We start from the raw sequence: 13238 nt of genomic DNA on the forward strand, positions 1-13238 counted from the left end.
CCGTGTTGTGCAGGTGAACACTGTTGTGATTGACAGTTCATGAAATACTGGAAATGAAGGATTCTTGGAGGTATGTGACTCCAGAGAATCACTCTGAGTCTTTTTACATTTTCTAAAGCAAATTAAAAAAATTATATTCGGATACTTTTTTAATTCAAAATGAAAATTTTGTTATAAAAGCGTCACCAGACAATACCAACAGATATCAGAGCTACTTGAGTAAGTAAGTAAATGTTATTTGCATCTTTCTAGACTAGGTTGACAAAGTGATTTAACAACAAAACATTACACAGTTAAAATATATCCTTTAAAAGATCAAGACACATGAGACAAACACAGGACTCTGAAAATCAGGGAAAAGCACAAATAAAAATGTCTTAAGATGTTTCTTGAAGGAGTCAGTAGATCATCAAACACAGAGGAAGATCCAAAGCTTAGGAGCAACAGTCTGGAAGGATTTCTCTCCTCTGGTACTGAAGCGTGTTCAGGAAATATCAGTAGATTCTGATCCACAGACCTCAGAGCCCGAGCTGGGGTGTAAGGCTGGATCAGATCACTGATGGAAGGTCTGACCATGAATAGATCTGAAAGTAAGAACCAGAATTTTAAAGTTGATCCTGAAAGAAACTGGAAGCCAGTGAAGAGTTTTAAGGATCGGAAAAATGTGAGTTCTTCTACTAGAGAGAGTCAGAATTTTTGCTGCAGAGTTTTGTATGAACTGCAGGCGAGACAGATCCTTCTTGTTTCGACACCTAAATAAACTGTTACAATTGTCTAATCGAGAAGACACAAACACATGGATTATAAGCTCCAGATCGTGTTGTGTCATCATTTTCACAAGTTTAGAGATTTTTCTCAGTTAAAGGAAACAGTTTCTGGTCAGTTTTCTGCAGTGTTGAACTAGAGACATGATTCCCAACCTGTGGGCTGCGGCCCCCTGGTGGGCCGCGAAGGTATTGCAAGTGGGCCGCAAAATAATTTCCAAAATAATAATTTTTTTTGTGGGAGGGCGGATGTAATTGTATAAAAATAAAAATACACCTAATAATGTTTTAAATGTTAAAACTCGTTCAGTTTAAAAGGAAATTAAACATTTTCAAATATTCTTTTCATTATATTATTTTTCCTTCGAGTATTATACATGTGACAAGGAAATGAGAACGCATTATAATGCCTTTTTATTTATGGGGCCACAAAGGTTTTTGAGACTTAAAAGTGGGCCCTGAGCTGGAAATGGTTGGGGACAACATTTACATTACAAATATTTACATTACAAATACAACATTTTTACATTAAATTTAAAAAAACTAAAATTAAAATGTAGTTTGATTGATTAGAATCACAATATCCAGTCCATCAAACAAATGTCATTAATTTAGAGAAAAATGTGATTAAATCATTTAAAAAAAATAAAAAAAATACTGAATTATTGTTATTGTACAACTAGCTAATTAATAATAATTTAACACTATAAAAAATTTAAATGTTCAATTCGAACATTCAATACTTTGATGACACTAATATACGTTATAGTCTAACTTCAATCTCCAGCTTGAGTTGTTCAGTAAAAACCTGGTTAAAGTCTTCAGTTACTCTTTCAGTGTAAATTGTCATTTCCAGTCGTGTCGTGGCGACTCTCGAATTTGATCAGATCTGCGTTTTTCTTTTCGTTAACATCGTATTTTCTGTCTCAAATCGATCAAGAAATGATTGATGTGTTTTAACGTCTACGACCACACGATTAGTCGTCAATAACATGAAGATGTTCTGGAGAATAAACTAAGCTCCTTGAGGTTGTTTCTCCAGCGCTCAGAGAACCTCTCCTCTCATCGGTCAACAGTTGTGTTTGTCTTCATGTTGTCGTGTTGTTTTCTCTCCCCGGACACAGCATGTCGCGTCCCTGTATCTCTGTCCTTCCGGCGCCGCCTCCCAAGGCTGACCTTGTCTCCTCTCTGTCCCACCAGGCCAGCCACACTGGTCAGCGCTCGTACATTTACAAGCAAAGCTCTGTGATTGGCTCGCAGGCGGAGCACGGTGGGATGCGAACATACTTCTTCAGCGCCGACACGCAGGAGGACATGAGCACGTGGCTGAGGGCCATGAACCAGGCGGCGCTGATGCATCACCACGCCGACGCCGTCGTCAGGTAGGTTAGCGAGCGCCGGCGTAACTCCACGAACCACGTGTTCAGGTCTCTCTTCCCTCCGCAGACCTTCGGACCAGTTGGACCAGCAGCTCTGTTCGCACCACTCTAACCACGTCAACCATCGCCAGACGCCAGACTCGGACCCGATGCGGCCCATCGTGCACGAGGTCCTGCTGGAGCCCATCCACCGCGATGCGGACAAGCGCTTCCACAAGGACTCCCCCGGCGCCAACCATCTCGGGGTGACGTCGGGAAGCAGCCCGTTGGAGATGGACACTCACTCCTCTCTGCCCGCCAACCCGACCTCGTCCAGTCACTCGCAGTCCGACCATGCCTCGGCCTCGGCCCCGGTGTCCAGGGTGTCCTCCAGGGCGCCGTCACGCTCGGCCTCCACGCTGCCCTCTAGTGTTTGCACCAGAAACGGCCTGGTTTCCACGCCCAGCCCAATCCTGGAGCCCAACGGGATCGCGGCGGGGACGTACCAGAGGGTCCCGGCGTCCCCCGTGGAACACAAGGAGGAGCGGAGGCGAAGTGCTATTGAGCAAGTGGAGCACTGGATTCAAGTGCAGAAGACCGATGTCAAAGGGTAGGTGGAAGTCAAGGTCAACGTTAATTTGTTCTTAGGCACCGTTGGTATAAAGAGTTATGTCAGTTCAAACTGTTGTCGGGGTCCATAATGGCTCTGGCTCCTGTGGCGACCACAGTAAGCCCTTAAACTTGATAAGCCATATGGGCTCCCACAGTATATGGATGTAGGGCTGACTGGATAATCTCCCCTCAACTCTCTTCTGCAGACCCCCCTCCAGAGACAACACCCTCCCTCGCCGCACCCCGCCCACCCAGCACAAGTTCACCTCCATAGACGCTTACCAGACGTTGCCAAAGACCCCCCGCCAAAGCCCGCCGTCCGCACGCCTGGGCGAGTACAAGTACGCCCAGGACCGAATGAGCCACTTCCGCCTGACCCCGGAGCAGACGGGGCCGGGGACCCACACCGTCTTGCAGCTGTACGAGTGGCAGCAGCGGCATCAGTTCCGCCACGGCAGTCCCACGGCGCCGCTCTACACCCCTGCCCCCGAATACCCCTTCGGGTCCAGGCCGCCGTCCACCGTGCCTCCATCTTCCTCGGCGCCAAAGCTCCACGGGTCGCCTCGCTGCGTGTCCGTGCCCCCCTCGTCGGTGGACCTCGCCCCGCCGGGGCCTCCGCCGGGCGCCTGCAGGACCCTGTCGCCCACGCGTAGACCGCACACGCCGGCCGGGCGGGTGACGGTCAGACCCGCGGGCGAGCGGTCACTGGTGGACCTCCCCTTCACTGTGTCCCCCCGGCGGTCCAAGTCTCAGCTGATCAAGGTAACATAGATTTAAGTCCGACTTCTTCAGAATTCACCGGCTAAAAACAACACCAGCTGCTACTTGTCAAATTAGAGATTTTGTGTGAATCATTCGGTTTCTTCGGCTTCTCCAGACTTCCACAATGGAGCGCCGGTCCATGCCGCCATCTGGCTACATCACTCACACCGTCAGTGCGCCGAGCCTGCACGGCAAAACGGTACGTGTCAATCATTGGAGCTTCAAAGAAGCAACAGTGAGAAGTGATATTTGCAGCCTTGACCTCTGCTAACGACTCAACAGATCCAAGTCTGAATCTCCCACTTCTAATATCACTTGTTATTTTAGTTTCATTTATTTATCATTAAAATAGAGAAGTCTTGCAAGGTTTAATTAAGAAATAAACATTAGTATTATATATGTTAATATTTAATTACAAAAATATATGAATAATATAATAAATAGAATATAGTGAAACATATTATATATAATTTTAAATATTTTAATTGAGTAAAAAGAATAAATTACTGTATTCTTTATTTAATTATTTCACTTACCTTCTTACTATTACTATTTAACCAACTTGAAGATTGAAGTGTCTACGATAATACTCCAAAAAATGTCAAATATGGTTTTGTACAAAAACCAAAATATACCAAAATTGTATTATAAAATCACAACATTAAAGATTTTTATCATCAATTGATGAACGATTTAAATTATAATAATTAAGAATGTATGGTATTTTATTATTTTATGATGATAAATTTTAATTAAATATTGTTATAATTATAAAATGTAATTCATTATTTAAATATTCAGATTGAAATGAATGAAATTCAAAATAAAAGTAGATGTATATTGTTAAATTATATATTTAAAATCATGAAACTGTAAAAACATTGATCCTTTTCTTCAAAAATAAAGTAGTTAATTCATTATAATTAAGTCACGTCTTGCATGTAACGTTCCTAACAATCAACGGTTTTCGTCATGTTTAACGTTGTTCGCGGTGAAGGCGGGTCCAGAGAATGTTTGTTTGGCTCACGGCGTCGGATCTATTGTCCTCTGGTGCCGACAGCCCGACGAACTCACCCTCCTCCTCATCCAGCTGCGGCGGCAGCAGGCCAAGATGGCCGCTGCGCGCCAGCTCACGTTAGCTCAGCTCCAGCAGCTCACTGGTCCCACAGAGCAGCTCCTCAACAACAACCACCACCACCTCCTCACCGCCACTAGCACCAGTCCCCTCCTCGGCTCGGGCCACTCCACCCTTAACAGTCAGTTTGGGCTTTCAGGCGCCTGCAACACCCAGGTGGGGACTCCTGCCAGCTCCCCACGGTCACCCCCCCAACTGGTAGAGGTTGCCCCTAAACTCTTGGTTCTAGTGCTAGATCAGGTGTTAGTTGAGGCATAAGAGGGTTGTGCTTAAAATCCTTATCTGCCATCTAGTGGCCATGTGTGGAATATATATAGTTGATGGAAGTGCAAGTGTTGGCCCAGCACTAGCAAAACCTTTTCTGTTTCTTTAAAGCTGTTTTTGAAGTTTTTTTAAACCGCAGGATTGTGTTATCAATCTGCGTAAGATCCCTAGCATCAAGCTAGCGTGAGAAAACGTTGATACATTTATATGCGACGATTATTTTTCCCCGATAATAAACCGATATTTAACAGCGATGTCTTCATTTTACTTTTTTTTTTAACTTTCAAATTTAAATAAATTTGTATCATAGTTCTTTCATGGTTCGTAGTCTTTCAACACTGGCCGCTCAGCTAAAGGCAGAATGAAATCCCATGAGCTCCCGACGTTGACTGAGGACAGGAGGATACAGTGACTCCAGCTGCTTTTAAAGCTGATGTTTTGAAATATTTTCTTTAAAAACAAATGAAAGCTGTTACGACTCCGTCAAGAGTCACGTGGTCTGTAAACACTACAACACCAGAGTCAAGTACTCGACAATACTAATATATCCCTGTTACTACAGTGTCACGATATATCGTACCGTTGACCCCGTATTGTGATACCACATCAACAGGTTGTGGGCAAGACACACACCTCTAATATAAACTAACTTTGGTAACAACTCCGTGAATCCCCCGACGACCTGAGTTAACAACCGTGGCAACCTCTACCTGATTCCTCTCACGTATCCGTGGTGTGACATCAAGCATGGCTGTTGTCGTACAATGAAAACCATCTGTGAGTGTTTGTACCATAGTCGTGCTACATGTTGCCAGCACGACATTAGCATTGTTGTCATTACTGTTCTCAGCTTTTGTGCTAGCAGCATTAGCATTGACATCTTTGCTAATTAAGATCAAAGTCAGAGCATGTTTATTGTTAGTATTGTGGTATACAATTAAATTAAATGGAATTAATGTAAAGTCAATAACATTTAAATTAATAAATACATTAAAGTTAAATGAGAAAGTAGTTTAATTGAGCAGGTAAAAACATAATAATAAATATATAAAAGTAAATATCTTTGATGGACAGCAGCAGGTAGAACGACAGAAGCTAGCGTTAGCATTCACGTCTAATTGTTTATTTTTAACCTGCTCGTCATTTTAAAAACTTACAACGTTAGCATGTGCTGTGACTTTATTAGCTACATTAGCATTTAAACTGGAGTTTGATACAACAACCAATGAAGTTGGCAAAAATAAGTGTTTTAAGTTTAAAAACTGAAATGATTTTAATCCTCTCTCACTGTCTTCACAAATGTCTCAACAGCGCCACCTGTCTGACCCCCTTTCACATGTAAATATTATTCCATCCACGCAGCTTTCATGATAATGTCACGTCTAACAATCGGATTTGTGCCAAAAATCTAATCGGAAACGCTTGTATAGTTGAATCATGTTTATTTATTTTGATTTGTATCGACAGGAATAACATTTAGTCATGTGAAAATCAGTAGTTTTCTAATTTCTGATTGTTTCTTTAAAAAAGAAAGCAACAAATCACATGTAAAAGAATCATATTTTGAGCACAAATCTGATTCATCCTCACTAAACTTTGTGCTGTGATGCATGTTTGCTGTCTAACCCTCCACTCCGGACTAACTTTCACTCTAACATCGAGAGAGACTTTCTTCATGGATGCACTGACATCTGGTCCTCGACAGGCGGACGACACGTACGTGCAGCTGAAGAAGGATTTGGAGTATTTAGATCTGAAGGTGAGAAAAAGAAGCTGTTCTCGTCTCCTGCTGTTTTTCTAAATTAACTTTGCTAACCTGTGTCTGAATAATGGAGCATCAGAGACGACACCGGGGGGCTTGTTCAGAACATCCCAGAATAAACAGCCGTCAATTTTGTGACTGCGGCTCTGTCTCTGTGATTTTGACTCCCAGATCGGAGCTCTAGAGCCCCTGATCATCGCAGTTCACAGTTTACTACTGCACTGCACTGCTGGGCCTCTCAGGCCGCTAATGAACGTAAGCTCTTTGTGTGTGTGTGTGTGTGTGTGCGCGCTGGTGTGTGTGTCCACATACACAGGGACTCATAAAAAAGTGTTTTAAAAGATAAACTTTGTGAAAAGATAGTTGGTAAATACTTTAGCTTTAACTTTATGTGCGAATGATAGTTTATATTTTTACGTAACTTTGACTCTGTCTTTTCCAATAAATCAACTGAGAAAAGGTGTAGTTCACATGTGGCCCTTGGTCTGCATCTGTTCCGTCCTAATACTCCGCTAGGCTCCGTAGAATTCTCGCGCTAGGTTCGTAGAATTATCGCGCTAGGCTCTGTCGTTACACTCCGCTAGGCCCCGTAGAATTATTGAGCTAGGCTCCGTCGTTATACTCCGCTAGGCTCCGTAGAATTATTGAGCTAGGCTCCGTCGTTATACTCCGCTAGGCTCCGTAGAATTATTGAGCTAGGCTCCGTCGTAATACTCCGCTAGGCTCCGTAGAATTATTGAGCTAGGATCCGTCGTTATACTCCGCTAGGCACCGTAGAATTATTGAGCTAGGATCCGTTGTTATACTCCGCTAGGCTCCGTAAAATTATCGAGCTAGGCTCCGTAGAATTATTGAGCTAGGCTCCGTCGTTATACTCCGCTAGGCTCCATAGAATTATTGAGCTAGGCTCCGTCGTTATACTCCGCTAGGCTCCGTAGAATTATTGAGCTAGGCTCCGTCGTTATACTCCGCTAGGCTCCGTAGAATTATTGAGCTAGGCTCCGTTGTAATACTCCGCTAGGCTCCGTAGAATTATTGAGCTAGGATCCGTCGTTATACTCCGCTAGGCACCGTAGAATTATTGAGCTAGGCACCGTCGTTATACTCCGCTAGGCACCGTAGAATTATTGAGCTAGGCTCCGTCGTAATACTCCGCTAGGCTCCGTAGAATTATTGAGCTAGGCTCCATTGTAATACTCCGCTAGGCTCCGTAGAATTATTGAGCTAGGATCCATCGTTATACTCCGCTAGGCACCGTAGAATTATTGAGCTAGGATCCGTCGTTATACTCCGCTAGGCACCGTAGAATTATTGAGCTAGGCACCGTCGTTATACTCCGCTAGGCACCGTAGAATTATTGAGCTAGGCTCCGTCGTAATACTCCGCTAGGCTCCGTAGAATTATTGAGCTAGGCTCCGTTGTAATACTCCGCTGGGCTCCGTAGAATTATTGAGCTAGGATCCGTCGTTATACTCCGCTAGGCACCGTAGAATTATTGAGCTAGGCACCGTCGTTATACTACGCTAGGCACCGTAGAATTATTGAGCTAGGCTCCCTCGTAATACTCCGCTAGGCTCCGTAGAATTATTGAGCTAGGCTCCGTAGAATTATCGCGCTAGGCTTCGTCGTAATACTCCTCTAGGCTCCGTAGAATTATCGCGCTAGGCTCCGTCGTAATACTCCGCTAGGCTCCGTAGAATTATCGCGCTAGGCTCCGTCGTAATACTCCGCTAGGCTCCGTAGAATTATTGAGCTAGGATCCGTCGTTATACTCCGCTAGGCACCGTAGAATTATTGAGCTAGGCTCCGTCGTAATACTCCGCTAGGCTCCGTAGAATTATTGAGCTAGGATCCGTCGTTATACTCCGCTAGGCACCGTAGAATTATTGAGCTAGGCACCGTCGTTATACTCCGCTAGGCACCGTAAAAATATTTAGCTAGGCTCCGTCGTAATACTCCGCTAGGCTCCGTAGAATTATTGAGCTAGCATCCGTCGTTATACTCCGCTAGGCTCCGTAAAATTATTGAGCTAGGCTCCGTAGAATTATTGAGCTAGGCTCCGTAGAATTATCGCGCTAGGCTCCGTCGTAATACTCCGCTAGGCTCCGTAGAATTATCGCGCCAGGCTCCGTCGTAATACTCCGCTAGGCTCCGTAGAATTATTGAGCTAGGATCGGTCGTTATACTCCGCTAGGCACCGTAGAGTTATTGAGCTAGGCTCCGTCGTAATACTCCGCTAGGCTCCGTAGAATTATTGAGCTAGGATCTGTCGTTATACTCCGCTAGGCACCGTAGAATTATTGAGCTAGGCACCGTCGTTATACTCCGCTAGGCACCGTACAATTATTGAGCTACGCTCCGTCGTAATACTCCGCTAGGCTCCGTAGAATTATTGAGCTAGGATCCGTCGTTATACTCTGCTAGGCTCCGTAAAATTATCGAGCTAGGCTCCGTAGAATTATTTAGCTAGGCTCCGTAGAATTATCGCGCTAGGCTCCGTCGTAATACTCCGCTAGGCTCCGTAGAATTATTGAGCTAGGATCCGTCGTTATACTCCGCTAGGCACCGTAGAATTATTGAGCTAGGCACCGTCGTTATACTCCGCTAGGCACCGTACAATTATTGAGCTACGCTCCGTCGTAATACTCCGCTAGGCTCCGTAGAATTATTGAGCTAGGCTCCGTAGAATTATCGCGCTAGGCTCCGTCGTAATACTCTGCTAGGCTCCGTAGAATTATCGCGCCAGGCTCCGTCGTAATACTCCGCTAGGCTCCGTAGAATTATTGAGCTAGGATCGGTCGTTATACTCCGCTAGGCACCGTAGAGTTATTGAGCTAGGCTCCGTCGTAATACTCCGCTAGGCTCCGTAGAATTATTGAGCTAGGATCTGTCGTTATACTCCGCTAGGCACCGTAGAATTATTGAGCTAGGCACCGTCGTTATACTCCGCTAGGCACCGTACAATTATTGAGCTACGCTCCGTCGTAATACTCTGCTAGGCTCCGTAGAATTATTGAGCTAGGATCCGTCGTTATACTCCGCTAGGCTCCGTAAAATTATCGAGCTAGGCTCCGTAGAATTATTTAGCTAGGCTCCGTAGAATTATCGCGCTAGGCTCCGTCGTAATACTCCGCTAGGCTCCGTAGAATTATCGCGCTAGGCTCCGTCGTAATACTCCGCTAGGCTCCGTAGAATTATCGCGCTAGGCTCCGTCGTTATACTCCGCTAGGCTCCGTAGAATTATTGAGCTAGGATCCGTCGTTATACTCCGCTAGGCACCGTAGAATTATTGAGCTAGGCACCGTCGTTATACTCCGCTAGGCACCGTACAATTATTGAGCTACGCTCCGTCGTAATACTCCGCTAGGCCACCGTAGAATTATTGAGCTAGGATCCGTCGTTATACTCCGCTAGGCTCCGTAAAATTATCGAGCTAGGCTCCGTAGAATTATTGAGCTAGGCTCCGTAGAATTATCGCGCTAGGCTCCGTCGTAATACTCCGCTAGGCTCCGTAGAATTATCGCGCTAGGCTCCGTCGTAATACTCCGCTAGGCTCCGTAGAATTATCGCGCTAGGCTCCGTCGTTATACTCCGCTAGGCTCCGTAGAATTATTGAGCTAGGATCCGTCGTTATACTCCGCTAGGCACCGTAGAATTATTGAGCTAGGCTCCGTCGTAATACTCCGCTAGGCTCCGTAGAATTATTGAGCTAGGATCTGTCGTTATACTCCGCTAGGCACCGTAGAATTATTGAGCTAGGCACCGTCGTTATACTCCGCTAGGCACCGTAGAATTATTGAGCTACGCTCCGTCGTAATACTCCGCTAGGCTCCGTAGAATTATTGAGCTAGGATCCGTTGTTATACTCCGCTAGGCTCCGTAAAATTATCGAGCTAGGCTCCGTAGAATTATTGAGCTAGGCTCCGTAGAATTATCGCGCTAGGCGCCGTCGTAATACTCCGCTAGGCTCCGTAGAATTATCGCGCTAGGCTCCGTCGTAATACTCCGCTAGGCTCCGTAGAATTATCGCGCTAGGCTCCGTCGTAATACTCCATTAGGCTCCGTTGAATTATTGCGTTAGGCTCCGTCGTAATACTCCGTTAGGCTCCGTCGTAATACTCCGCTAGGCTCCATAGAATTATCGCGCTAGGCTCCGTAGAATTATTGCGCTAGGCTCCGTAGAGTTATTGCGCTAGGCTCCGTAGAATTATCGCGCTAGGCTCCGTAGAATTATCGCGCTAGGCTCCGTCGTTATACTCCGCGAGGCTCCATGGATTTTTTTATGTAATATACTTCCATAAGCTTGTGTTTAAAGTTTTCTTTAAAATAAATAACTGAGTGAAACTACAATTTCTCTGTGAGGCTTAGTAGTGTTATATGCAAGGGTTCGTAGTATTACCCTGAGAGGCTCCTTAAAAATTACTCAAACTTACCTTTAATCCAGTGCTTTTGTACTTCGAAACTTAGTATTTATTTGATTCTAACTTGATGACTTGATGGGACCTGATCCAATGTCAACAGGAAATGATTTTGTGAAGCAAGAGTAGCTCACACTAATACAACGTTGCACAATATTATTGAATTGTTAAATTAGCAGAGAAGATATATTGAAATTAAAGATATATTTTTCAATGTTATAATGGTAATAAATACATCATTATATATTTTTTCCAATCAATATATTTTCTATTTTATTTTAAATTTCAAAGCATTTTTTAGTATATTTGAACTTTTGTATTCACACTCTCTTTAAAAAATATGTTCTGTATTCGTGGAAATAAATTAAATAATAATATTTTTTATGTTTAATTCGTATTTTAAACCAAGACTGTGACGTAGTTATCCTTTGTCACTTCTTTAGAAGACAAAACATTTAATTGAAACTGATGATATATCAACATTATACATTATGATGTATCAACAGCATTTGAGGCGTCATCCCCTCGACACCCCTCTTAGTGACCGAAATGCTTTGCCGCCCAGTCAACCCCCTTTGACATGGCAACATAAACAATTTAAATACAGTATTTTAGCGACCAATCAGGCTTCACTTAACAGATCGGTGTGTAGAAAGGCATCATGGGAGTTCACTGTTTCACGTTAAGTAATCCGTGAAATAGCGGAGGATTAAACGCATTATGGCGGCGTATACTGTCTTGTTAGTTGACGACAAATGTGTGTATTTATGAGTTTCTGTGTCATGTGGACACGCCCTCAATCAGAAGTCACATGACTGGTGCGTGTGCTTGTGCATGAGCCTCCAGTGTTGAGAATGCGTCCGACCCTTCCTTCCTCCCCTCATCGCTTACACATTCATGGCTTGACGGCATCGGATGTCTCGTGCCCGTGTGAAATTTGACTTCCCAAATTTCCCAGCAACCCCGCGGGGGTCGATCAGTGAGCATGGGACGGCTCGGCAGTGCATGTGCTGTGGCCCGGTGGTTTGTAAAGCAGCTGCTTCTACCATCGTCTGTGCTGCGACGGTCACGATCGGACTCGTCTTATCTGCCGCTCGATGTCTCCTCCGTGTTTTTTTTCTTCCTGTGCCAGTTGTGATCGTAAAAACCAAAAAAAGAGTCAATGATTTAGGAGTCCAGGACCCTCATTCATCAACGGACGGTACTTTTAGACTCCGGTTCTGCTCCGGCTCGACTGATCACACCTGACGCACCGCAAGCACTTTTAGAATCTCTATTTTAACACCAGTTTAAATTCTACTCTGGCATTCTCCAGTGTCATTTTGTTTAACAAGAGGCTGAAGTTCAACTGCAGCTTTTTCCCAGAGTACCATCATTGCGCTAATGGCTACATTCAAACCAAAATACAGATTGTGTTTCAAGTGTACAGCTCAATATGGATGTTTTTTACATGATGATTTTGAACTCCATTGGGTCGACCATGTGAACAAGTTATTTTAAGCATTTGGAATCATTTATTTCAATAATTTCAATAATACAAAATTGTTTTTACATATTTTTATAATAATTTTGTAATTTTTACACATATCATCTAACATTCTTATTCCAATAACTTAAAAGTAAATGTTTTAAGCTCAATATTATTTAATTTATAGCATTTGAAATTCAATATAAAAATAGTCGTTTGTGTGTCGCTGGAAGTTCGATCAAGTAGCTCTGTGATCTGTTGGTTTTGTCTGATGGTAGTTCCATACCAACATTTTTATATTTAATTTAAGAGGCTCTTTTTAAGTGAAAAATAGAAAGAATAAAAAGGAATTAAATATCAAATTATGTATTAAAACAATAAGAATGCTCATCATTCTGAAAATCTTTTAAATTAAATTATATATATTTTTTTAAAAATTACCATTTTAAATAAAGAAAACATAAATTCAACATTTGATTAGTTAAATTCAACCATTATATACTTGTACATATATAATATACTTCCATCAACTTGTGTTTAAAGTTTTTTTTTTAAACAAATAACTTTGAGAAAAAAACTTAAAAAACAAAGATGTCTTTATTTTAACAAAATGTATATTATGTAGATTTTAGTGTAGGATATTTTCCTATATATAAAAAGATTTGCAACTTTTTTACTTGATCTTATGCTAAAAT

The 13238-nt window shown here is 43.2% G+C and overlaps 1 protein-coding gene across 9 annotated transcripts in view; it reads left to right on the top strand.

Annotated features, from left to right (window-relative positions):
* The window catches only part of LOC148073452 (pleckstrin homology domain-containing family A member 7-like), a 127404-nt gene that overhangs the window by 95095 nt on the left and 19071 nt on the right, over positions 1-13238 (top strand). For 6 of the 9 annotated variants that reach the window (XM_087798150.1, XM_087798151.1, XM_087798147.1 and 3 more), the window contains 6 exons: positions 1965-2146; positions 2211-2732; positions 2941-3496; positions 3612-3695; positions 4557-4787; positions 6601-6654. In XM_087798150.1, coding sequence (XP_087654276.1) covers positions 1965-2146; positions 2211-2732; positions 2941-3496; positions 3612-3695; positions 4557-4787; positions 6601-6654 — 1629 coding nt within the window. Of the gene's footprint in view, positions 1-1964; positions 2147-2210; positions 2733-2940; positions 3497-3611; positions 3696-4556; positions 4788-6206; positions 6234-6600; positions 6655-13238 lie in introns of all 9 variants that reach the window. The other 3 variants (XM_087798152.1, XM_087798154.1, XM_087798155.1) reach the window with 3 other exon arrangements.

Source organism: Callionymus lyra, chromosome 8, assembly GCF_982586985.1.
Source record: "Callionymus lyra chromosome 8, fCalLyr1.hap1.1, whole genome shotgun sequence".
NCBI classification, from domain to species: domain Eukaryota; kingdom Metazoa; phylum Chordata; class Actinopteri; order Syngnathiformes; family Callionymidae; genus Callionymus; species Callionymus lyra.